The following is a 26,533-nucleotide window of genomic DNA, read 5'->3' as shown; positions in this document are numbered from 1 at the left end:
TTGGGGTTTTTGCAGGCTTGCTTAGCCCCAGTTCAGTCCAAAAGGGCAAATCTCCAGGGGACAAACTGTGAGAGCCTCGTTGAGGACACAATGTCCTAAAAAATGGCATTATGGTAAGGTTGTGCCTCTGTGAGCCAAATCAGAGAGTGGTTTGGGTTGGAACAGACCTTTAAAGGTCATCTGGTCCAACCCCCTGCCATGGATAAGGATATCTCCTGCTAGGTCAGGCTGCTCAAAGCCCCATCCAGCCTGACCTTGAATGTTTCCACAGATGAGACACCCATCACCTCTGAGGTTTGACCATGCCAGTATTTCATCACACTCCTTATAAAAGTTTTTTTTCCCTACAGCTAATCTGAATTTGCTCTCTTTTAGTTTAAAGCCATTACCCCTTGTCCTAACACTACAATTCATAATACAGAGCCCTCCCCATCTTTCCTGTAGACCCTCTTCAGACCCTGGGGCTCTGAATCCTCCTTGGCAGGGCTGCTCTCAGTGCTTCATCCCAGCCTGGGGTGACTCTGGGGGCTGCCCTGCTCCAGGTGCACTCCCGTGAGCCCAGTCCCTGAGCTGGAATTGTGTCCCAGCCCTGGTGCTGCTGACCCAGCCCTTGGGTTCTGCCTCCTCTTGGTGCCTGGAGCCAGCTCTGGGCAGAAATGCTGCAAAAGGGACTTTCTGAAGGTGACAGCAGAGACTTGCTCCTTGAGGAGGATTTCTTAAGAAATGAGATATTGGTCTGACAAAGCAGGATGACAGGAATCCAGGATGCTGCTGGGAAGGGGGGAATGGGGGAAACCAGCCACAACAAAAGGCCTCAGTTTTACAAAGCCCAGATGGTTTTTAGGGCTCTTAATGAGCGCAAAAGTTCCTTTTTTTTTCCTAGCAGATAATACCATTTTAAAGCCTCATAGCATAAAATTATATAATTTTGTAGGTGCAATTGCTTGATTAATCATTAGGCTGTTGAATATTTTAAACAAACTAGACATCTGTTGTGAATGGTGAAAGCTGCACAGAAATAGGACTGCAGCTTTTAGATCTCCATGCCAAAGGGAAGCTGGAAAGCAATTGCAACCACTAGCTGCATAGTGAAGAAAAATAATAATAATAATATTATTAATAATAATAATATTAAAGGAGAAAAAACCCAACAAGATTTGAGCAAGGAACAATGAGTAGATGATGTGAGAGTTTGTACTGCTCAGCCAAGGATGCTCCCACCTGGTGTGATTTGTTTAGTGGTGTCTTGAGAATTGTCCTTAAGTTCTTTTGCTTTTGGGGATCTCTTCTGCTTGATGGACTTGTGTTTAAACCAAGGCCTCTGCCAAAACCTAGAGCACCCTGGGACTACTTGTTTTTAATTACAGTCTCCTAATAAGAGTAATGACAAGGTCTCATCAACCTGGATGAGTTTTGGAAAACAAAACTTTGTAATTTTTTAATTGGGGGTGGGGGGTAGAAATCCTTGGTGCATTATAGGAAGATTTTTATTAAAGGGGAAAAAGTCAAAAGCGTTTCTTCAGCACAAAGATCAGTGCTGCTGTCTGGGTTTCTCTTGGGTACTTTCTTTTGGAGTGTTTTTTTCTCTCTAAGAACTGGCTCTCAAACCCAGCCAGAGACCTCTCAGACCTTGGGTGTCTCCAGGCTCTCCTGCAAGATCTGGCTCTGGTTGGGACTGGGGGCTGTTTGATGGAACCCCAGAGAGTCTGCAGAGCCAGGAAAAGCAGGTGATAGCACAGGAACCTCCTTCCCTCCTTCTTGGGACTGCTTGTGACCAAGGAAACCTTGGTCTGAACCTCCATCTAGGAGGGGACAATTCCCTCTGTAGCCCCCACCACATCCAGCTGTGATGCTTAAGGAGCTCTCAGGAGCATCCCAAGGTCTTTCTGCTTCCCTTGGGACACCCAAGGCCCCTGAGCTTCCCTTGGCACACCTACGACTCTGCCTTTGAGTTTCTGCTCAAAGGGCAGCAGGAGAGGTTCACAAAGTCCCCGCGTTTTCCTCGTGCTGCAAGAGTCCTGAAATTGGTATCAAATTTCCTCCAAATCCTGCAAAAAACAAGGGGATCAGCAAAATCTCCATGTGCACCTGATCCCTCCTGCCCTGCTAATGTCCTCGCTGTGGAGCAGTGCCACTGCAGGTGTCCTGCAGCCTCCCCTCCCCTGTCTGTCACGGGCAGGGCTGATGGCCATGGGACACAGGGGTCCCCAAGCTGCAGAGGGGACCACGGCCAGCCCACTCCATCCCTGCCTGTCCTGTGGATGTTCTGGACCACATTCCTCACAAAGTTTTATTTTCCCCTCTCCCTTCCCCTGCCCAGCACCTCGTTGGATGCACTGGCTCCACAGGCTGTGAGGTGGAGCTGGAATGGCCTTCCCAGCACATTTCCTTTCCTGAGTGCCCCCAGCTCACGCTGAGATTGAGCTGCAGGGCTTCACTTCCCTTCCATCCCCTGCCCTGGCTTTCCTCACTGCCAGGCTCTCCATTCCCCTGCTGGGTGTGCTCTGGTGTGGGGAAATCAGCACAGGGAAATCGCCCTCTGGGCAGGGAAGGTGCCTGACCCAGCTCCAGTGCCAGCCACCCTGAACCTCCCCAGTGACACAGAGTTCAACCCATTTTCTGCAACGGAAATTTCTGACAAGGGCCACCCTGAGTGATGTGTGTTTTGGGAGACTTCCTTGGCTTTTCTTCCAATAATCACTCCAGGACGTGGTGCTGCTTCCCAAACAGAATTGCATTTACCCAGGAGAAAAAACAGCCTCGTCCTAATGACATTTCAGGGAGTTTTCACTCTTGCTGCTCCTGATCTGAGGGTTCAACTGCTCTATCTGGATTTATGACAAGACAAGGTGATTTTATGATCAAAAATAACATTTGTGAGTAATTAAATCTCATGCTTTAGGGCATAAACTGTAAGCTGCCAGTGGCCAGGGTGGGACTCTAAGAGAGCTGGAAATACTCTCTAACAATTAATTTTCTCTCTATTCATGGGCTGGGAGGGATCAGAGGGGTGAAACAACCGTAATTAATTTACAGCGATTATTTCCAACAGCTGGCAAGTGGCACAACTCACTGCAGAGAGGGCTGGGAGCATGGAGAGGGATCAGGAGAAACACGAGGCCCCTCTTATGCCAAAGAGCCCCACAAATCCCCTTCCCTGTGAGCCCAGGTGAGGGTCTGTGCCCTCCTCTGAGGGACACGGGGTGACACTGGGATCTGCCTGGCCAGGTCCATTGGTTTTGCATGGATTCCCCTGTCCCCCAAGCGGGCAGTGGGCTTTCCCCAGTGCACAGCTGTGACTGGAACCTGGAGAACATCTCAGGAGCAGCTTTGGGATGCCTGTCAGCGTGCAGGGAGAGGCTCCTAAGGGGGCCAGCACCACAGCATTGGACTGTGGAGACTCTGGGGAGTCTTTCCTCAAGATGCTATGTTTTCTGCTTATTTTTTTTGGTTGTTGTTTTTAAAATACCTCTTTGGTCAAGTCATATTTCAGATAAGACAGGAGCTGTCTCACAAGGTAGAAGATGCAGTTTTCCCATGGGCTGCTCGAGCAGCTGCAACCCAAGAACCACCTGGGAATGCTCCAGCAAAGCCTTCATCTGCACATCCTCCAGGCATCACTCTCCTCTTCCCAGTGCCCCTCCAAAGGGACGTTTTGAGGTGGCCCACGTGGGTTGGAAGGTTCTGGCAAGGCACCCAGGTTATTTTGCAGCCTCACCTCTGCAGGGGAAGGGCAGCTCGGGATGGGATGGGATAGGATTCAGAGCTCAGGGAGGGCTGGTGGGGTGCTCTGCTCACTGATGTGTCCTTCCTCTGCCCCCTCCCTCCCCCAGCCATCTGCAAGGGGCTCTTATTAAGGCAGAGGCAGCAAAAGGGGAGAAAACCGTCCTCGCTAACAAGCTGTTTGCTGTTTATGAGCAGGTAAAGGCAGAGCTGGGATGAATTATTAATCGGGTGGAAATGGGGTCCCTCCACAGATCTGCTGCTAATTCTGGCTCAGCCGAATGTCACACCCTCCATCTCCTCTGATGGTGGTTTGGGGGATTGATTGCTCCTCCGCTTCCTTCCCCTTCCTGCCGGATCCGAGGCTGTCCGAGCACAAGGTCACCCCTGGCCGGGGCGTTAGGACAGGCTTTGCCCGTGTGCTGTGTTTGGCAGAGCGTGAGTCAGCAGAACCAGCCCCGCCGGCTCTGGGTGAGACTCTGGGACGCGCTCAGCGAGACATTTTGCTGTTTTGCCTCTTGCCTTTGGCCTGAAGCAGGTACTCATTCAGCGAGCAGCGCCGCTCGCTCAAGGCTCCCGGGCTCCCCTGGGCCCGTCTCTCCGCCAGAGAAGAGATTCCAGCCCTACAGTGGCTGCTCTGCCCCTTCCCCCTCCAGCCTGCTCTGAATTCCAGAAGCATCTCGTTCGTATTTCATCCAGGCTCAGCACCGTGCCCTTCTCTCTCTCCACCAGCCCTGGGGAGACATCGCCGTGCCAGACAGGGTGGGCCGGTGGCAGGGCAGTGTCCTGTCTCCATCCAGATGGGAAAATTGAGGCAGGGAGGGATTTCAGGAGCAGGTCTGGGCTTCACAAGGCATTGTGGGCTTCACCTTTCTGAGGACTGAACTCCCCCAGGCACCTGCAGCAGGGCAGAGCAGTGTCTCCCTCACCCAGCCTGGATGTGAGGCTCAAGGAAATCTCTGCTCTCATCCCACGCTGTGTCTGAAACTCTCCCTGTGGTCTGGCAGCACCTCATGATAAGGGCCTGAACTGGTCTTTGCACTGTAAATGACACAGCCTCGGCAAAAGGGTGACACAAAGGGAGGATCCAGAGGGAGGTGCAGCTTGTGACACTCAAGGCTGACCCGAGTCACCTGTGCACCCTGGCGACGCAGCTCCTGCACCGACACAAATCCCCTCACGCCCACTCTGGCTGAGCCAGAAACAGAAAATCTGGTTACGGGAGGAATTTCAGCCTGCAGCCTGAAACCAGCCCAGCCCATGGGTGACCTCTCCAAGCATGCTGTCTGCAGAGTGGCCTGGAAGCAGCACCTCCATGTCCAAAGGCCAGGGGTGGCCTGGGAGCAGCTCTGCTGCTGCTGCTGGGTGCCCTGCCCAGCTCCCTGTCCTGAGAGGCGTCTGCAGCTGGTTTGGGGGCGGCACAAGGGTTAACACTGCCCGGAAAATTCCACTCCTAAGCAGATAATCTCATCTGTGCTGGGTATACACACACACCACCCGCAGCAGCCCGGCCTCCCGTGGAATCATTTTTGAGCAGCTCTTTCTTTGTGAACTGCTAATCCCCCGGTGAGCTGCTCTAACCCCAGCCCTCCTGCCGCCCTGGGCTCACCTCCACCCCCACCTCCCTGCCGGGGCTGCACCCCTCAACCTCCCCCTTGGGCACTGGGGTGACCCAGAGCCTGGGATCAGAGGCCAGGGATCAGGCCTAGCCCTGGGATCAGATAAACCAGACACCCCTCAGCTGGCAGCCACGGGCACGCGTTCAAAACCAGCAGATTAATCCCATTGACTGCTTTTTAGCTTGTCTCCAAACTCAGACTTTCTGTACCGGGGACTTGCAAGCTTTGCTCTTCCCAGGGCACTTCCCTGAAGCTTGTTTACAAATTAAGCTGCTTGGATTCCGCCCCATCCCTTCCCTGCCAGATTATTAAGCCCTTGCATCTTGCTACAGAGATGTATTTGTGTCCGCAGCCCCCAGCAGCAGGAGCACAGCAGCAGCGACCTGTGTGCAGGGCTGCGAGTGCATTATTGATTCAGGACTAAGAAATTGCTTAGGAAGTAGGAAAAGTGTCCTGCTCTCTAAAAGCCTGTGCGCCTTGTAAGCTCAATACATGCAGCCTTTGCAGAGAGGCTCGCTACGCCGCTATTAATAATTTATTCTGCAAGAGAGGCCCTGATAGTTTGAATGGGGGAGGGCAGGATGCAGAGCCCGGGGGTGGGAGAGGGGAGGGAGTGGAGGCTCTGCACCTTCTCAAATGGAGGTGCAGATGTTGCCCAGAGCCTGTGTGGAGGGGGCACAGCTGGGTGATGGGTACCCCTGCACCCACGGCAGCCTCTGAGCAGGGCTCCTGTGGCTGGCTGCTGCATCAGGCACTCTGCCTTGGCTGCTGTGGGAAAAGCATTTGGCTGCTTAATGCTCTGTGTCAGGGGAGCAACTCAGCAGGTGCCTGTCGGAGGTTTGGATTGAGTTGTGGCAGCCCAAAACACGTCCTGGCTGTCCCCGAGACCCCGACAGTGATCCTGTCCTCAGGCAGGGCTCCCCAAACCTCCTGACTGGCAGCACTACAGAGCTGGAGCAGCTGACTCAGCCAGTAGATGGGGAGCTACAAACCCTTTGGCTGGAGCAGAAACCAGTGGAATCTGTGCTAATTCTCCCTTTGGGACGTGGAGGTGCCAGGGCAGGACTGGACACGGTGGTGGCAGCATCCCTGTGGGGCTCAGCACGGGGCAGCAGGGACCCCACTGCTCTGGGGGGTGCAGCACCTTGGCTGGAGGGGTGGCACCGTGCTGGAGCTGCTCCACGGAGGGGAACGAAGGGAAAGCTGCTCCTCAGAGGCTCCTGCACAGGTGGGGATGAGACCCAGCCTGGTGACTCTGCAGCACAGAGTGGCTGGAGCCCCTGTGGCTGGAGCCTGACCAAAGCAGAAATCCCCCCGAGGCAAAAGGCAGAGGTTCCCCCGAGCCTGGCTGCAGGTGGCACTGAGCAGATGTGCAGAGGCACCCTGCCAAACGGGGCAGGGCAGTGGAGCAGGGCACCAGCAGGGTCAGTGCTGCCATTGTCCCCTCTGGGCGTGCTGGTGGCCCTGCCTGGAAGAGGGGGGATGAGTGGGAACCTCATGGGACATGTCTGAGGCTGCAGGGATGGCTCATCTACCTGGGGTGAAGGCTGGGAGTCCAAATCCCTGTTTGCAGGGCTTTGCTTCTCCCCAAAGCCATCTTCAGAATGGTCACCCAGCAGTGCTGTGTGGTTTGGGGAGGAAAAAGCCTCTTTGGGGTTTTCCAACACAGAAACCTGTGCTCTGTGTCAAACTGCCTGAGTAACTGGGCCAGCCAAAGCTCCACGTCTCAAAAGGGTAAAAGGGTGGTTTGGGATCTGAAACTAAGGTTAGAACTGGACTTTCACTCGGGGAAACCACAGCGTGGGAGAATAGCACCTCTTCCCACTCAGGCAGGGAGAAATCCTTTTAAAGTTTATTGGAAAATCATATCTATGCTATAGAATATGATACAGATTTTAAAATAAATAAATAAATAGGGAAGATTTCCCTGAATACCTTTGGCTTCAAATGTTGCCTATGGAAAGCTGTGGCACCTGGAGCTCCTGTATAAGGGCTGCTGCAAGAACTGCTCTCCCAGCTCTGGCCACACTTGCCCTCAAGTCTTCAGTCCATTCTCTTCTGTTTTTCACATCTGGACATGTTCCCTTTGAAGAGCAAAGCTTTTCTTAAAAGTAGTTTTACTCTTCCTGAATACCTTCAAGGTAGGGGAAAACTTTCTTGCTCACTGTACCAATTAAATCTACTTGACAGCTTCATTTTTATCACTGTGTCTTTTCCATCAGCAGTTGGAAATGATCCTTGTTAGGGGAGTTGCATCCCACTTTACAACAAGATGAATCCCGAACTGGGCATTTAAGGAAGTTGTTACAGGCTGTTGAGGGAAAATCCAGTTTGCTCAGCACTCTCTAATTTGAAGCTAAATTGTATTCTTTCATTTTTCTGTGAAGCCTTTCCTTTTAAAACACCAAGATCCTGCTGCACTCTGAAGTGGCCTCAGTGGCAGGAGAAGAGCAGTGTGTAATTTGCTGAGCAGCTAATAATGTACAACCCAAGGGTCTGGCCCCAAGGGCAAGGAGCCACCGATCCTGACTTCAAACAGTGTCCTCTGCAGCAACCCTGATGCTGAGGAGTGATTAAGGGTGGGAACAGAACCAAAAGGCCTCAGCTCTTTCTCCCACACTCAAAAGCAGTGCCACGATGGGTGCAAGGGCTGGACTAGGAGACTTTCCTCTGGGTGTAAATGGCAGCAAGTTGTCTTTTCCAGGCTTTCCTCAAGGAAAGGGGAGCTTTTTCCAGGTGTTAATTTAAGGGACTGGAGGCTTCCAGGGGGGAAGAGGGGCTGTTAGCACTTTGCAGCTGGGAAAAGAAAGTCACTTCTTTCTCTCCCTAGAGCCCCACCAGGGCTGTACAGGTGATCTGACAGCACAGAGTGAATTTCTTGTGCTGCTGAATTCTGGCATAAAGGCAAAGTGATCATCCCCAGGGCCATAGGGGTTCCACAATGAAGAACAAAGGAGAGTTCTACAGCCAAGGATGGGTTTGCCACCAGCAGTGGGTAGTGCTGATTTATTCAAGGAGGAGGGAGAATATCCGCTTTTCTTGGAAAGGATTTTCCATTGGACTTGTATACAGGCTCTGCTTAGCCCAAAGGATGTCCTTGAATCCTAGGGCAGCCAAAAAGCTGAGAATACCTTGTTCTTTGATCCTGGTTCTACTCAAAACAAGACAGAACTCTGGTGGGCTGGGAAGGAGCTGTGGGTCTCTGCTCAGGGTACCAGAAGGGATGAGTCCATCCTTTAACCACCAGAACATGCTGCATCTTTAAAAATGCTTTTGGAAGAGCATTGCTGAAGCAATTCTTTTTCCCTTCCTTCTTTAAAATCTTTGGCTTTTAATCATCTCTAAACCCACAATCCCTTGTTTGCACCTAAACAGGTGTACAAAGATATAGATGGGTGGAGTTGTATGAGATGGGCTAAAAATGCAGGGAAAAGGATTTCTTAGCCCAAAGGTTTCTCTGCTTTTTCCAATTTTAGCACCCAGCCCACAGGAGAAACAGTCCTTTAGTACAAGCCTTATAACCACATGTCATTCAGAAAAGTTTAGCTAAGAATTAAACTAAACATCCAATTTGGCTGCATGTGTAATGAATAAATAAAGCCTTTTCCTTTCATGTACTCGTGCCAAAGTCAACAAGCTCTATTAGCTGATGAAACAATGCTGACGCCAAATAAAAATACCCCTGACCCATCAATATGGGCTGAGAGCTCAGCCCTGCATCAAAGAGTGCTGTCAGAACAAGAAATACTGTCTTGACACTTTAGGGGGGGAGATAAAGCTCCCATTCCTGCAGCAAGGGGGGTTCCCTGTGCTCTCACTGGGATGTCAAGGAGCAGCAAAGCCATCCCATAATGACAGTCTGTTATGGGGACCTCTCCTTGTTTCTGCTGGAATGATTTGGAAACCCCTCGAGCTGCAAGGAGCTGGGGCTGGGCTTTGCTGTTTGCTTGCTCCCCACTGCACGCCCTGTGTGTGAATTCCCCACAAATCCTGAGGAATTTTTTATCCTGCGTGCAAAGCGCTGACGCTTGGAAGTGAAACTCCCAAAGGTCTCTGCTCAAAGGAGTGCTTCAGCATCTCAGAGCATCTCAACACCTGGGAGCAGCCTGCCAGCTGTGCCACCCTCCTCCTGCTCCTGCCCAGGAGGGTGGGAAGGTGAAGGAGCACCACATCTCCCCTCTGCCCCATGGGGATGTGCAGCTTGGCCATTTCCCAGCTGGGCCTGCCCTGCAAACCCCTCTCCTCTGAAATCCACGTTCAGCTGCTCTGTGCCATGCCCTGCCTGTGATCTTTGAAGTCTCACCCCTCCCTCGACACCCTTGGTTTAAAAGATCTGTTCCCTATTAGTCTTCAGTCACACTTTCAGTTTCATTCAGGCTTTTATTTACTTATCCATCTGTCTTCCTGCTCCCACCATTCCCCCTGCCCTGCCAGGAGGCAAAGTACAATTCATTTTTCAGGTGACCCTGCCAGGAAGGCAGTGCCATGAATAGGAACAGGGGTTCACAAACTGTGGAAAAAGCAAAACCCTTGACTTTAATAAGCAGCAAAACGCTTCCCAATCAGAAGGAAGCAGCCAGATGTGACCAGAATTGCTATAAAACACAAAGGACGGTCCTCCAAATAATCCCTGCCATCTCTTGAAGTTTCTTTGTGCAGAAGTGCTGCTGGAGCTGCGGCAGGGCAGCGTGTGACCCCGGGGGCTGTGCAGCCTGGCAGGGCACGCTCGCTGTCTGACAAGGTCCTGACTGTCCCCAGGACTCTGCTCCTGGCCTGCCCTGCACGGGGACACGGCTCAGCTCATCCCTGCCTGGCTGCCTTCAGCACGGACCGGTGTTTGTGTGTCTTTAGTTTTGATTGCAGCTGTCTGAGCAGGGCAGGAGCCCCGCTGGGCTGCGCTTAATTCCGAGCAACGCGAGTTTAACTGCACGGACAGTCCCCTGCTGTTTTGAAAGACACCTAAGAAAGCAATACAGTCACCGTAAGAACTTCTCTGCTGGAAAGGCAGGCTCCTATGAGAACCCACCTGTTACAAGGAAATAATTAAAAACCTGAAGAGAAAGGATAACAGGACACCAAAAGGCGCCTGAGCAGGCTGGCAGCGAGGAGCTGCCCTGGCTTGCTGTGAGCTGCTGGCCCTCCCCTCTGCAGGGCTCGGGGGCTCTAATGATCTGTGGGCAGAGACATCGATTTCTGCCCAGCACTTCCTTAGAGCAGGGGAGCAGGACTCGGCTCACATCCTCTGCGGGCTCCTCTCCCTCCCCTGCACGTCGATAGGTGTCAAGTCACCACCCAGCACCGGCGATGGAAGGGCCGCTTCTTGCTGAGTCCACTTTCCACTGACCATAAGGGGATGCTCAGCAGGAAAGTGGCCACGTGTCGTTCTCGGTGACAGAGGCGGTGAAAATTTGCCTTGGTGGCCTCCCAGCCCACAGCACTCCAGTCCTAAGGGTGGATCTCTCCTGCAGCCAGCCCCTGCTCTGTGCACTGGGTGCTGGGTGGGCTCCTTGCTCACCTCAGCCTGGCTGCTCCTCCTCTGCTTCATTTTCACAACTCTTTACTCCTCTGGAGAGAACAGCATTGGCGTAAGATGGGGGAAAAAGGGCCATGAACACAGTGGTATTTCACAAACCCATCCCAAAAAAATCTTAAAAAAATACCTTGCAGTTTACTATTCCTGTTCTTAGCTTGATGCTTCACCAGGGAATTGCTCAGGGACAGTGCTGTGAGTGCTGGTTTCTGCTTTGGGAGGCGAGAGCCGGGCCAGGCTGGGGTGAGGCAGGGACAGGGAGGCAAATCCATGTTTTGCATTTGTGTAGCTCTCATTCACGGCTGTACACGGTGTTTGCAAGTGTTACAGCACATGGCAGGCGTACGCTACAAGGAAATACTGCTGGTGCCCAGAATAGAAAGATTTCAGCTCAGTATTGACTGAATCAAGAGATGCAGGGAGCTGATTGCAGTTTGTGTCTCTTGCTTCCTTGGAGGTCAGTGGAGCTGAAGTCTGGAGCATCCTTAACCAGAGAGGGTTTGCAAAGACCTGCAGTGAGTGTAGTGGGAAGCAATCTGGTGTTCTCCTTTTAATCCTCCTGCAGTCAGTCAGATAAATGGAAATACAGACTGACCCATCAATAGTTAACAGTTTTATTTGCAGCCTTGGACTTAATCTTTCTTTTCAAACGATCTTTTAAAAGGAAAAGCTGCTACTTATCAGGAATTAGTGGAAATGTCTTCCCTGGTACTAATGAGAGCCCTTAGGCTGGAGGGAACTGGGTAACTACTGACAGCATGTTCTGATGATCATAAATGTTTGGCACTCCTTGGTGTCACAGGAGCATTTTTCTCTCGGATTTTCAAGAGGTGCCCTGACTGGCTGGGCCCAGGGTGGCAAACTGAGGCATGTGGTAGCACTGGCAATAGAAAATGGGACTCCCTGCACTGATTTAGAGGGAGAACTCCCCTTCTCATTATAATAAAAGAATAATATACTCTTTTAGAAGACACTCCTTGTCCAGTGCTCAGCCCAGTGGAAACCCTGCCAGCATGGGCTGGCTTGGTGTCTGTCCCTTAACTGTGTGCCTGGACCACTCCTGGGGGACCTTTGGGAGGGGGCATTACTGTTTTGCTCTTTGCTTTGACCCCTGAACTCTTTAACAATGTAAAGCCTTGTGAATTATAAATCAAATGCTCCTGCTGAGCTTTGTGGTGCACGGAATGAAATGCAATGATTAATATTTAAGAGAAAATAAGTTAAAGATTTTAACTACAAGGGCAACTGTCTATCCACAGAGCCCTTTCATGTGGAGGCTTGAAGAGAGGGAGAACCACATTTTCAGGGGCTTTAGTGAAGTTTGTGGTTGTCAGACCAACTGCCAGAGCTGTGGGTGTGCGGGGGCCAAACTCCCCTGCCCTGCCCTTCATGCTGCCTCAAACTGAGACCATCTGCCCACATCCTATAAAATCCCACAGTGCTGGAGCAGCCCTTGGGGATGGGACTGGAGAGCACAGCCCACACTTTAGCCAGCAGAGGAGCAGCTCAGGCTGTGTGCTTGCAGGGACAGAGCTTTCCCAAAACCCAGACCTCACCCAGCAGGACTTGCTCTGCCCTCCCTGGCTCCTCCTCACCCTCCCTTGAGCATGCCAGCCCCATCCCTGCTGCAGGACAGGCTCAGCCCTGGGATGGGCAGGGTGCTCTGCACACCGACAGCTCACAGGTCAGGGACACCCTGACCCAGGACATCCTCCCAGTGGCACCTGGGCTGGACACTGCTTCCAGCCACCAGCAGAGCCCATTCTAAGCCAGCAAATAAGGGAGCAAACACTTACATGGGTGCAGAACCTCTCCGGAGGGTCCCCACAAGTGATTCCTGCCGGGTCCACCCGCACGGTCACGTAATCCTTCATCCGCATGGCCTTGGGCTGGCAGGCATAAAACTCCCATGACGGGCCATCATCCGTGGTCACCCAGGACTTGCAAATGTCATACTGGCCCATGGCCAGGGGGACGCAGTGCACGAGGAGAGCAGCCAGGTAGAGCATGGCAGCTGCGGCCAAGCGCGGGGTCCCTGGGCGAGGGCAGGGCCGAGAGTCCCGAGGAAGGCGGCGGCTGGGCTAGGGGTGGCTCTCGGGATCAGCATGGAAACTCCTCATCTAAAAGTGCTCCAGTCGAAGGAGATCCAGCCAGGAACAGGGATGGTCCCACTCTGCACGCTGGGTCTGGACGTGGAAAGTTCCTCTTGGCACGGAAGCCAACTTTGCAATTCACTTGATTGGGAAAGTTTTGGCCGGAGTTGCTGATCAGTGGTCAAAAGTCTTCCTTAACCTCATTTTTTCCCCCTTTTATTGTACGAAAGGTCTTCCAAATCAGCATGAAAATATCTAGAGGTGACTCCAGTCAATCAATACAAAGATCAAGTTCTGAGCTGCTGATGAAATTTGATAGGAGTAAATTGGAGAGGCCGTGAGATGGTGCTGGATCAGGTTTTCCTCAACCTTCTGGTCTGCTCCAAATGCGTCGCTGTGGAAAGTGCCTTAAACTGTGTCTGCCTTAATTATTGGGGTGTTAGAACATTAGCACATAAAATAAAGAGAGCATCTGGTCATCAGTACCACTCTGACAAGAGAGACCGCTTGGAGCTTTTTCCCAAAGGATGGCTGTGTCAGCGTGAGCAGGTCGGTGCCCAGACCCGTGGTGGTCCCGGCAGGTGCTGGGTGGTCACTGGGGTGACTGGGGCAGGGCTGGCCTTGGCTTCTCCCGCTGTGTCCTGTGGTGGTGGCGAGGATTCCTGTCCAGTTCTGCCTTTTGGCAACGGAGCACCAAGTTCCCAAAGCCTTCAGCTGCAATCCATGGGGCTACCTGAGATCTCCTCTCTCTTTCATGGTCAGGACAAAGGCAGAGCTCATCAGCAGGAGGGACCTGTGAGAAATTGGGAGACAGGTTAGGTGGGAGAAAGGGGGGACAGCTGGAGCAAGAGGAAGAACAGGAGTCCCTGAGGAGGCAGAGCCCTCAGCTGGGCTTGCCAAGCCACCAGACAGGTTTTTGTAACAGGGAGATATACAACTTTAATAAAAAGCAATCCATAGTAAGATGCTTATGGCTTTTCTGCTGTCTGGGAGAAGGGAAGGAGCGCTGCCCAATTTAAGGTATCTGCTTTGCAACAGCAGCTGGACAACAGGAGCTCTAATGGGTCTTCAAATGATATCAAGAAGCAGCTATGGGTCATTAGAAGATGGGGAATATGCAGACAGAGAAGGGACAGACAGACAAATTGATAGTCCTAAAAAGATAAGCAAATAAATAAGACAGCTGGGGAGACAGATACATTGTCCAGCATCCCCACATATGATTTATCTGAACAATAACATTTAATAAAAAACAATTTAAAGTCCTAATAACATTTAGGTTCACCTAATACAAAGAGCAATGACCTTCCCAGTATTCATTTCAGGTTAGAACAACATTTCTGCAATTTTGTTGTCTTTCCAGTAGAGCTATAAAAATTGTAAGTAATTACAAAACAAAATGACAAAGAACCGAAGCGGGGAGGGGGGAAAAGTCAAACCCTCTCTCAGTATTAGATTCAGGAGGCAGATCTCATCCAAGAAGGTGGGAGGCACACATCCAGAACAGAAATTTACCTTTGGATAATTCCCTTTCTATTTCTTTCCCCAACTTTTCTCTCACAACTGAGGCATATCTGCTTCAACAGCATGCTTAGCATTTCCTTTCTCATGAAGCTCAGTTACTCAAGCTCAGAAACTCCAGGTTAACAGATGCATTGATCCGTGTTCAGGGGCTTCACACCGCTCTGCTACCATCTCCCTTTCCCCCGTTTTTGCTTGAAAGATTGCTGATTGAGATGAATGAGTTCAGAAAAGAGAAGCTGTCTCTCATGCTTCGTTGCCAGCTCTCAACGAAGAGCCTGTTATAGCTGCGTTGGACCTGAATAAACTCCCAGAAAAAGAATAGACTGGCTGCTATTTTTATATTATGAGTAAATGTAGTAAAAATAATAAGCCAGTGTGACACAGTGTTTATAAGTCCTACTTACATCAGAGCTGTCTTTTCAGTTATAACAAGTCAGTTCCTAATTATTACATCAAACTGGTCACTGCCAAGTGCCTGATAACAGCGAGAGTGAGAGACTCTGGTATTGTGTAGAAAACAAGCAGGGTAGTTTTAATGAGGACTCCAATGCTGTTAAGTTTATGGATCTATTTTCACAGCCTCAACAATTATATCTTGCACATGAATGGCTGTCAGGGAAAAACCCAGGTAGAAAGGATCTATAATATCTATTAGTGTCTTGTTATGCTGGCTAAATGTCACAGATTCCCAGGGAAGTGAAAATTTGCTGGGAAAAAATGTATTTACTGTCTGTCCACCAGCCAGGCAAGCGGGTTTGGGGTGAAGTCTGCGGCTCAACACCCACTTAGCCAGTCCTGTCCCTTTGCAGAAATAGTTGGAATGTTGCTCTGGAATGAGTCAACATACTGCAAACGGGGCAGAGAGGCTCCCCAAATTAAAGGTTTCACCCTGCTTGATTTGGTTTAGTTCTCAGAAAATAAATCTTCACCTGATATTATTAAGAAACTGCAGTTCATGGGAACAAATAGAATCAATGCTCTTTGTTCTCTTTGAAGAGTACTCAGCACTCACTGGGGACTGATAGCCAGAGTATTAAAAACACAAAATTAGATTGTGTCTTGACTTAGCCGGCTCCGGGTTTTTTTCTTACTATTGGATTAACACCCTATTGAAATAAAGGGACAACGCTGAGCAACAACTGAGCTGCTCTCGGATTAAGAGCAGAAAGTAAACTCAATGAAGGAGTTTTTAATTTTCTCTCAGAAGTGTTGCTCTCCCCACGAACTCTCCGCTCTCCCCCCGCGCTCGGGGAGCGGAGTTCTTCTCCTCTTTGCCACGCTGACCATCCCTTCCCCGCAGCCCGGACAGCGAGGTTGGGGACACCGCGGGGGGACGGGAGCCCGAACCCCGCCACAGCGCTGCGCGGCTCCCGGCAGAAAACCTGGAAATGCCCCTCGCATCCCGCCGCTCTCCCTGATGGATTCGCGGTTCCCGGCAAAACCCGATGCTGCTCCCGCTCCGCCCCATCCTCCCCGGTCTCTTTTACACTAAAGGACTTCGGGGGGCTGCACGGACCGGGGAGGGAATCGGCGGGGAGGGGGGAGCCGGCGCCCTGGGCTGGGGGAGCCCCCCGGCTTCCCAAACTCCCGAAGTGGGAAAATAAACCCCATCCCGCCGCGGGGAGACGGGGATGCTCCGGGGATGCTCCGGGGATGCTCCGGGGAGGGGGACAGAGAGCGGGACACCCCAGGAAAGCGTGGGAACAACTCGGGAGGCGCGGGGGGACACGCTGCTGGGGCAGATGCCGGCGCTGGCCGCCCCCCCTCCGCCCCCGCTTTCCCCCCATCCCCGGCGCTGCGGGTCCTTACCGGCAGGGAGCTCTGCGGCGAGGGGCTCCCGGCGGAGCAGCGAACTTCGGGGCCGGGGGAAACCCCCAAAACACACCGCCCAGCCCTGCCCTGCCCTGCCCAGCCCTGCCCTGCCCTGCCCAGCGCGGCGGGCGGGCGCTGCGCCGCCGGCCCCCAAGGGCAGATGGCCGGGGGAGCTTTGTGCAATCCCGGCTCCCCTCGCAAGTTAATGCCGAGGCTGAAATCCCTTTTGCTCTCACTTTCAATCACAATCGGAGCTTTTATCTCCGTGCCTGATCCCGGCTGCGTAACTTCCTCTGTGCAGCTTTAGCACACACCATCCCACCGGCGGCAATGGGCTTCTTAAAGGTGCAGGAGGAAATGCAGGGGGGGGGAGGAGGAGGAGGGAGGGAGAAGCACCCGAGGAAGAGGAGGCTGCGAGCGGGAGCCTTCAGCCCCGGCGGCCCCGCGGCTCCCGGTGCAGCATCCGCGCCGTCCCGCTGCCCCCGGCTGGATAACGGCAGCGGGAATGCCGCTCCTCGGGGCTTCTCTTTTATTTTTTTCCTTTAAGACCTTAAAAAAAAAAAAATTAAAATCATGAGCTCATGTTTGCTCGAGAGAGAGAGAAAAAAAAAAATCTCCAGTCACGAGGGTTTCCCCACACGTGTAAGTCCTCGCTTGGTGTGCCCTGAATATTTTGGGGAGGCTTCTGCTGGTGAAGATGCTGTAAATGAGGCTGCGTGCGTGTGTGTTGGGGGAAGAGGGGGTGGTTGGAATTAATAGGATAAACAAAGCGGGAACTCGGAGATGGGGAATTCAGATGGCTGGGAAATGCTTGGTGGGAATGTGCTGTGAGATTTAACCAGGTTTTGCTTTGGGAAGGTGGGGGACTGTGAGGTGTGACAGCAGCTTCCAGCTCGGGGCTGGAGAAGCAGCTGGGGAAGCTTAGGTCAACTCTGTTGTGTCCATGCTGAGGGGCAGAGGAGGTTCCAGCCGTGGAAAAGGTGGATAAAACTGTGGCAGGTAAAGGTCCAAGTTTTCCCTGCACCAGGGAGCTGCTGAAGACAGAAGTGCTGAGCAGCGACAGGTTTTTGACACGTGGATAAATTGACAGTTCATGGATAAACGACAGTTCATTTATGGGGAGGAAATCCAAAGAATCGCCACTGCCTCCTATGTATGCAACCACCCAAAAAGGACTGCTCCTTCCTAACCAAGAATTCAGTTATTTCTGAGCCAGAAAATGCATTGTCCATCTTACACGTGGTTTGAACCTCATACACTCAGTATTTTGTTATATGGTTTCCTTTGACCCATTGCCCTGAGGTCTCTGGGTGGCCTCTCCCATATAAGAGTCCCTGGAAAACCCACGATTCATCCTGCAACCAGACAGAGGTGATTTAGAGCCGTTCTGGGAAATGTTTCCCATATTCTGGAGCATAAGTGAGATTTATGAAATGCTGGCATTGTGTCTTGACTGTGGCCCAGCCTAAACACGATGCTGATGCACAGGGTGGTCTTTACCTGCAAGGATGTCTTTGATTCTGGCTCAGTTTCCACACCAGGACACGGTCTGATACTTTCCACATGGTAACTTCTTCTGTAAACACTTATTTTACAGCAGCAGTATAGCTAAAGTGAGAAGCACTGGCTGGGAATCCAGGGCTGGCTGATATTCCTGGATTTCACTTTGTGCCTTTAGGTCTGCTCTGTAGTAATGACTCCCCTGGAAATTCCCCACGTCTCACTTATTACTTCTTTATTAGTTATTATGGTACAGTAACAGGATAAAACGGAGTTGGTATTTCATTTTCATTCCTTCTAATAGCCACGGCAAAGACCAAGTGGTGTGCTGATTATTGACATCAGAGTTAAGTGATATGCACGCATCATTAGGTTTCAATTGGAAAGAATAACAGCACAGTGTGAGCCGTCACACTTCTAAACTCCGTGGCATTTAAGGAAAAAGCAAAGTCGTTTTTCACAGCCCTGCTAGCTCAAAAGATCACAAGCTGGCAATAATACTTGTACACACACAGGTAAAAGGCGCTAGCTCCAGGCAAAGAGCCGGAATTAAGCAGTGAGCTGAACACCCCCGAGAGGCTGGCAACAGCTGTGGGGCTTGTCCAAGGTTACACCGCGGTTCAGGAGATCCTTGGAGGGTGGGAAATCACCCAGCAAGGGCAGGTCTGGCTCGGAAGGTGCTGATGTGGGAAGGAGAGGGATTGTGTGGCGCTCAGACCCGGGAGCCCGGAGGAAGCGGCAAAGCAGCGGCAGCGCTGCTCTCACAGGCTGGAGGCAATGGGGAAGAGTTGGAGCCATTGCTTTATTTTAGATCATTTCCATTCTTTTACCCGAGCACGTTTTGCAAACACTTAAAGTTGGGTATGGTTTTCTTCTGGATGGAATTTCTGTGGGGAGGAAAAATGTGTTTTTCCTTGGGGGAACATCTCTGCTCCCTCCCTCGTGCTGAGTGCTGCCTCCTCACACGAGGAGAGCACAGTTGAAAATCAATGGATCTGCATGGAGATTTAATTACTCCAGCATAGGCAGGGGTGGAGAATAAGGCCCTTAATATTTAATACAGCCTCTGCTCCCAGAGGGATCCCCAGGGCTCAAGGGCCAAATGTAAGCCCATTAAAATCAGGTGTAATTCTATTGACATATGTGGGCTCGCACCTGTTTATACCAGGGCTATATCTGGCTCCCTAAATGGTGTTTTTGACATGCGTGGAAGAAGGGGGAAGTGTTTTCCCGACTTGGGATGATAGAGGATGCACTGGAACAGCAGAAGGTAAACGTGACACCTGGCAGTCCCCACTCACCGTGGCAATGAGCTCGCTAACACCTCAGCTGAGCTGAGAGCGACCCGAGATCACTGCCAGAATAATAACCAGGCTTATAAAGGATATTTCATTTGAGGATACATATTGCTGTATCCCCTACAACAGCAATACATTCTTTTTATGCTCCTTATCTAGCAGTGTGCGGCCAAGGATGTCAAAGTGCCTCCTGCAAGTGAGTAAGCATTTTATTAGGTGGGAACACACGGCTTGGAAATGTGCTCCGAGCCCAGGAGCAGGCGAGAGACCCCCTTGTGAGGGGTGATACCTGCCAAGCACAGCTCTACCCAAACCTTGTTCCAGTGGTGGCTTTCTCCAGCCCACCAGGACCTCTGGGGAGAAGTTTGCCAGGAAAAGGGAGGAAGTGACTTAAAAGTGTTTTGTTTGGGATGTTACAGATGATGGAGGCGAAGGCTGCTTGAACCTCGCACTTCCAGGGGGGATTTGTCTCATCTCACCACCCTTGTACTGCCCTTTTGTTCTCAGCAAGCTGAATGTGAAGAAAGCTCCCAGCTTGATCAGGATGGGAAGGTTTGTGCTTCCCAGCTCCTTGTGCTTGGTGCAAAGACAAAATCACGGAGTTTTAGAAGGCAGAGAGGCATACTACATATTTTGTAGCTAGGAGAAATGCTGGAAAACCCACACAAAGCCTGAGAAACTGAGCTCTGGCACACGCAGGCCAGGAGGATGGGTGGGGGACATTTATTTCCTTGCCCTCCTGCCCAGGCTGCCCTGCCCTGCTCGGAGGCACACACAGAGCCGGGGAGCAGGAGAGGAAAGAGCCGAATGCTTCAGTCCCTGGAGTACTCCACATTTTTCTTCCTTTGTGAAAGCTACTGGGGAAATGGCAGAGAGCATCTGCTCTGGGAGGGGAGGCTTCCCCGGCTGCCTCCTCCCACCCTCCCGCACAAGACCTCGGGATGCATTTTCTGCAGCTCAGCCGCTTTCACAGGGCCCTGAGTGAATTTTGCCCTCCCTGATTAGATAACCAAAGGAGCAGTGACTGTACTCTCCAGAGAGAAGATGCTGTCTCTTTCCTGCCAGAAGGACAGCTGGAGGGAGGGTGGGATTTTCAGCATGCAAGCACTTAGCCAGATCAAGGAAATGGGATGCAAAGCATTTTAGGCTAAGGAAGGTTGTTGTGCAGGGAAACATGAGGCTGCTGTTCTGTTCGGGAGATAACGCTTCTCAAAACGCTCCTGCGTGCCAAACTGCAAGCCTTGACTACAGCAGGTCATTGCCTCTTTAAGGAAAACAAGCATGACAAGTCAGAAAAAAAAAAACCAAAAAACCATCACTGTCTGTGCTGAAAAACTTTGATCATTTAAATATTATTGATGTGCATTAACCCCAGCAGAGATGGGCTGGGTGATGGGAAGTGCTTCACCTTGACACAGGGAAAATATGTTGCTTTCTGCTGCCTTGTCTTTTGTTTCATATATCAAATAGGAGCCCAGCCAAGTGAATCAGCTCAGGAAGCATTTCGGATGTATTTGATTTTTTGGGGAAGGTAGAGCTTTCCTCCTCTTTACCAGCTGTGGGGGTGTAAGCGTGGATAAAAACAGGAGGACTGTTTAAAGGAGGGATCTATAATTAACAACCCCTCAGAAGGGGAACTTTCCTTTTAACTTACTATTAAAATGGAAGTGTTTGGAGAATATACAGTTTTGGCTCCGGGGATCTCCTCTGTATCCTTGGCTGAGCCTTGTGAATTCCTCTAATTCCTGTCTGAGAGAGTGTCTGGCTTTAAAAACAACTCCTGCTACCCCTTGGAGGTCTCACCTCAGTTCCTGGATGGATTCTTGTGCCCAAGGAGGGCAGCAGAGGGAGAGGAGCTCAATTTTCAGGGCAGGGCTGTATTCCCCCAGCAGCCCCAAGCCTTGTCCTGGGAGGAGATTCCTTCCACAAAAGCTTTTTCACCTGAGGAAGGAACGTGTCACTTCTAATGGAGCTGACAGCAGCAGGGAGGGGTTTTAGATTAGTGGCTGAAGAACACACTTGTAATGAGTGAAGTAATTGAATAAATGCTGACAATTTGATGTGGAAAATGCATAATCAGCTGGCTCTGGAAGGTTGACTTGTTCTTTTTTTCCTTCTTTCCTTAGCACTGGGATCAACACATTCATTCTCTCCCAAGCAGGTGATGTGTTGAGCAGCACAGAACCAGCAGACCCATGCACATGTCCCCCTCCCAGGCACACATGAGCTGATTCCCAGATAACTGACCCAGTTCTGCTAAGATTCTTTTAAGAAATACACATGGAATAAATCTCAACACTTTTTTTCTTGGATCACATGCTGGCTGAACTCTCCCTTCAGACATTTGCTGGCTCCCAGATCACAGTCCTTGTGCCCCTAGTAGAGAAAAAGGTGCCAGCCCTGGGTAGTGACAAATAAGGCCCACCCCAGGTGGCACCAAGAGCTGATCCTGCAGGAATAACTGAGATTTCAACTGGCTTTTCAGATCCCAAGCACAGCTAATAAACTGTGGATGCAAACAGCAGAGCTGACATAATCCAATGCAGTGACTTTCCCTAGCCAAGCACCATCTCAGCTCTATGCAGATGGAAGCTCAGTGAATTTCTTGTCATCAAGCCCCCAGTTTTAGCGTGACAATGGGAACAGCATCATCTGTGTCATGTATGTTGGAAGCAATGAATAGAGAGCTGAGCTCACTCATCTATTTGCATATTGAAGATATGGAAAAAACTCCTCTTGCTTACTCTGCTGCCTACTCAAATATCTGTGAATCAAGGAGGAGAATGGGCCCTTTTGTACATCAGATCCCAGTGTCCTCGAATAAAATGATTGCTCAACCTTCTGGGATGAGTGTGAGGCTCAGAACCAACTGTGGTGCCAGGAGCTCTCCATTTCTGCAGGGTGGTGGATGAAGGGCTGCTCCTGGATGAAGAATGCTCAGCAAGGTGGATACTTTGACTTTGTGCCATCAGGGCACCTTCTGCCCTCCACATGCGAGTCAGAACTTGCAGAGCTGGGGCACGGAGGTCTGACCTGCCAGCTGTTGAATAAATCACAGCTCACTCCCCCCAAACCATTAGCATGGAACAGCACACACCCAAGGGAGACAAGCTAAAGTCACAGCAGTGCACAGGAACAATGAGCCATAAGAGCTTTTTCCTTTTGGATGGAGTTGGGAGAGTTGTTTATTGCAGAGAAAGTGGGATAGCAGAACACAGCAGCTCATCCACATCCTGTGGAGGCACTGGGCTATGACTCCACAGCCAAGGCTGAGCTCATATTTGGGCTTGGCTCTCCCAAACCAGCTCAGAATTACCTTCTTTGTCACTCCAACAACTAGTTTTCCTCGATGTTATATATGTCTTAAGCAGGAAAAATGAGATCCAGATCAGGCTTTAAGGGATGGCATTTACATGTTTTTTCTTGTGCTTCTGGTATTAATTTCATATGCAGTGGAAAAGTAATATCCTGTCTGTCACTAGAGAGGAAGAGATGTGCGTGCGTGTATACGCACAGTCATTCCTAACTGTTGAGCTTTTTCACTCAAATTTCGTTTTGGGGAAAATTTCTAAATTAAAATGAAACCCAGACGCAGAAACGACAAATGTGAAATACCAATAAGGCCAAAGCACGAGATGTTTTCTCTTGTTTTCGTAACTCATGGTCTTTGTGTGTAAGAGTGTATTGCATGGCAACTGCATTCACACTTCCCTTTAATAAAAGATCCAAGCAGATGGACCCACTATTAACGTGTATCCCCCAGATTTGCATATTTCATATTCATGCCAAGATGGCACTGAGCTCACATGGGATGAGCGAGGCTGATATAAACACAATTGCACCAGATTAATGCAGTGATCAAAGAGTATTGTCCCGGCATCCCCGTTAGGAATCCAGTTTAATATTAGTTATTAATATTGTTAAACTCCTACTGGAGTCAAATTAAGGTCTTCCAAATACAGTCGGACAGGGCTCTTAGGTACTACAAGTTGATGAATATGTTATGAATTCCTGAGAGAGAGGGCTAAGAAACAACATTTGCATCTGAGCTGTGAAGAATCCAACGCTGGAAATGTGCAGACCTCGAGCTTTGGTCCAGTGTGCTCTGTAATTAGGACTCGCTTGAAATTCAGATCTTATCCAAGATCTCTATCTGGGATTCTCAGAATTCAAGTGCAATCGCTTCTAGTCAGAAGACAAGCCTATCTGTAATATTTCCTCAAATATTAGGCATTACAAAGTGGTATTCTGGAGCCCAAAATATATTTGATCGCATTGTTCCAGTCCATTAATCAAACACTGCACTGTACATACTAATAGGATCAAACATTAGGAAATATTTATGAATGAGCATTGTTGTGACTGCAAAAATTAAACACAGCAGGTTTTAAATACACAAGATCTCAAAAAGGAAAACTTGATTATCTCCTACATTTCTGGTGCCAAATTCAGAGTGAATTTTAAGTGAATCTTAGGTAGCTCGTGCTTGAGTAATTTATACCTCCTTGCAGCTCCCTTCAGAGTGTAAATTACACCTGCTCCCACCTCTGTTGAACTGTCCCAAGGAAATGAGGTAGCACCAGTTTTGGGGAGGGGCTGTGTGTCCACAGCCTGATGGTACTCGGGGGGTTCAAAGCTCAAAGCCAGCTGTGATATCCCTGATTATGTTCTGCCTCTGCAGCTCTCCGTGGAAATAAACCCTTGCTTACCAAAATGAGCAGCAATGTGATGGTATTTCCACTGTTTCTGGGGGCTGAGTGACATTAAAAAGTCTCTGAATTGTGGGAGTTTTGTCCCTTACTTCAAAGGGAACAGAATTTTGTTCACTAGATCCAAAAGCAAGGCATGGCACTGGCATGAGGGATGCAGTAGCCCCACGAGCTGTGGTTTTGTCAAGGATAAATCATGTCACACCAATCTAATTTTCCTGTGGCAGGGCAGCAGGTCTCTGAGAGAGGAGGAGCTGCAGTTTGACTGCAGTCAGGCTTTTACTCTCACTCCTGGGTTGTTCCAGGAGCGAGGTGGGGGAATATGGATGGGGAGAAATGCTGTGAGGTACCAAACCAGCTGGGAAACACGCTGAAAACTGTTTGCTGTTTGCTGTCCAAGTGGAAGGATGGCTTGAATACACTGCTGGAGGGGTCTGTGCAGCTCTGGCATTACTCAATATTTTCATTAGTGATTGGGTAGTGGAATACAGAGGAGACATATTGCAGCTGTTAACAACACCAAGCTGAGAGGGGCTGTAAGTGCTCTCAGAGAACACGAGAAAGATTCAAAAATCTTAACAAATTGAAGAAACAGCTTGGAGAGAAGAGATTGATGTTCTACAGGCACAGCAGCAAAGATAAATATATTAAAACCATTGAAATGTGTGTCCAGAAATGGCTGCATAGGCAGCATTTCTAAGAGAAAGGGACAACACCATGGGCTAGAAATGAACCCTGAGCCAGCTGTGGTGCCCTGGTGTGAGCAAAGCAAAGCTGACACTGCTTTGTACATAGAGTGTTGTGGTACATTGGTACAATGCTCCCATCTCTGCTGGGTGCTGGGGAGGAGCAGTTTTGTCATCAGACTTCCAGGGAAATGCAGAAAATTAAAAGAACAGTCTAGAAAATAAACCTCCCAAGGGGGAAGGAACTATGGTCCATTGCCTAAGGCTGATGAAGATACAGTAATAATCTCCCCAAATATAAAAGATACTACAAATGTAATGAACTGTTGCTCACAGACAGAATTACTGGGATTAGACTGCAGTAAAAGTAATTTGGGTTAGACTTTGGGGAAAATGTTCCATCTATAAGAACAGCTGACACCCAGAAGAGACCATCTGAGGAGCCTGTGGAGTTTCCTTTAAAACCTCCAGGGATGAACAGGTTAGAGAAACTCTCTTGTCAAGACCAATTTAGGCAGGGTTGATCCTACCCCGGGGGAAGGAGATGGACTAGGTGACCTCTCAAGATGCCTTTTCCTCCTATCCCCTGTGGCTCAGTGTTTATTTTGTGTGGCGGTGATATTGCGAGGGCGGAGAGCTTGATTCTGCACATTGGGTAAACATTTTACATTTAAATTGGGAAGTCTTGTTTACTTGTCAGTCCGTTGTTGTTTCAGTTTAAATTTTACTAATTTAAGTTGAACACTGAATTATAAATTACAGTGATGGGTGTATGAGGAGTGTCTGAGGAGACAGGTACTGAAACCTATTAATCTATTGATCACATTGATTGGAGTGTTTAATTTAGAGTAGCATGTTCCTATTTTTAAATATGTTTTAAAAGACTCCTTTAAAAACAATTTGGTTTTATCGCAGTGCAGAAACTCTGCTTCTCTCTGATAGGTGTGTATCCTTAATCAGGCACAGGGAAAAAAATGATGTTGGCATATAGGGAAGGTGCAGGATGAAACCTTTGCTACCACAATGAAAGGAAACTATCAGGTTTTAAATGAAGCCAGGCAGTGGTCTAGCTGCCAATTAATCAACACATTACTGCTAAGTGATGGGTTTTAAAAAAAAGAAGTTGCTGAGTTCTCATAATGGTTCTTGCTCCCCTTCCTCCAAGGCTGCCCATTTACTGGGAGAGGAGCCCCTCCAGCAGTGGATGCAACAATTCAGGGCCTGGCAATGAATAAGGATCCCGGACTGTGAGGGAGTAATTCCTGTGTAATTCCCCCAATTAATTTGCTCAGGACCCGGGGGTTAGCACTAATTTTGCACTAAATACCAGGAGAGCTTTAACGACCGCAAATACCAAACACTTCAAATTTTACTTCGTCCCGTTCGGAAGCCAAAACTGCCAGGTTTACAGTGCCCTCTAGTATCGCTCCGGAGCATTAGCTTCGCCTGGCACCTCCGGAGCTGCCACATCGCAGAGCATCGCTCGCTTCCCGCAGCTTTCCTGCAGCGCTTTTGCAGCGGAGCCGCGGGGCTGGGGGAGAGCGGAGCGGGGATGGGAGAGAGGAGCGGGGATGGGAGAGAGGAGCGGGGATGGGAGAGAGGAGCGGGGATGGGAGAGAGGAGCGGGGATGGGAGAGAGGAGCGGGGATGGGAGAGAGGAGCGGGGATGGGAGAGAGGAGCGGGATCGGGGAGAGGAGCGGGGATGGGAGAGAGGAGCGGGGATGGGAGAGAGGAGCGGGGATGGGAGAGAGGAGCGGGATCGGGGAGAGGAGCGGGGCTGGGGAGAGGAGCGGGGATGGGAGAGAGGAGCGGGATCGGGGAGCGGGACTGGGGGAGAGGAGCGGGGCTGGGGACAGGATCGGGATCGGGGAGAGGATCGGGATCAGGGAGAGGATCGGGATCGGGGAGAGGATCGGGATCGGGGAGAGGATCGGGGCCGGGGGAGAGGAGCGGGATCAGGGAGAGAATCGGGATCAGGGACCGGGGAGAGGATCGGGGCTGGGGACAGGATCGGGACTGGGGAGAGGATCGGGATCAG

At 50.4% G+C, this 26,533-nt stretch overlaps 1 protein-coding gene across 4 annotated transcripts in view; it reads right to left on the bottom strand.

The window, feature by feature from the left end:
* Positions 1 to 16,818, bottom strand: part of NTNG2 (netrin G2) — a 51,420-nt gene extending 34,602 nt beyond the window's left edge. The window contains exons 1-2 of one of the 4 annotated variants that reach the window (XM_064393905.1): positions 16,299 to 16,818; positions 12,669 to 13,758 (exon numbers count right to left, since the gene is read on the bottom strand). In XM_064393905.1, the coding sequence (XP_064249975.1) occupies positions 12,669 to 12,881 (213 nt within the window). In that variant the 5' untranslated portion in view covers positions 12,882 to 13,758; positions 16,299 to 16,818. Of the gene's footprint in view, positions 1 to 12,668; positions 13,759 to 14,480; positions 14,602 to 16,298 lie in introns of those variants that run through there. The other 3 variants (XM_064393902.1, XM_064393903.1, XM_064393904.1) reach the window with 3 other exon arrangements.
* Between the last annotated feature and the right edge of the window lie 9,715 nt (positions 16,819 to 26,533).

Source organism: Passer domesticus, chromosome 18 (genome assembly GCF_036417665.1).
Source record: "Passer domesticus isolate bPasDom1 chromosome 18, bPasDom1.hap1, whole genome shotgun sequence".
In the NCBI taxonomy this organism is placed as follows: Eukaryota; Metazoa; Chordata; class Aves; order Passeriformes; family Passeridae; genus Passer; species Passer domesticus.
The sequence above is the reverse complement of the archived record's forward strand: the minus strand, read 5'-3'. Positions and strand labels throughout refer to the sequence as shown.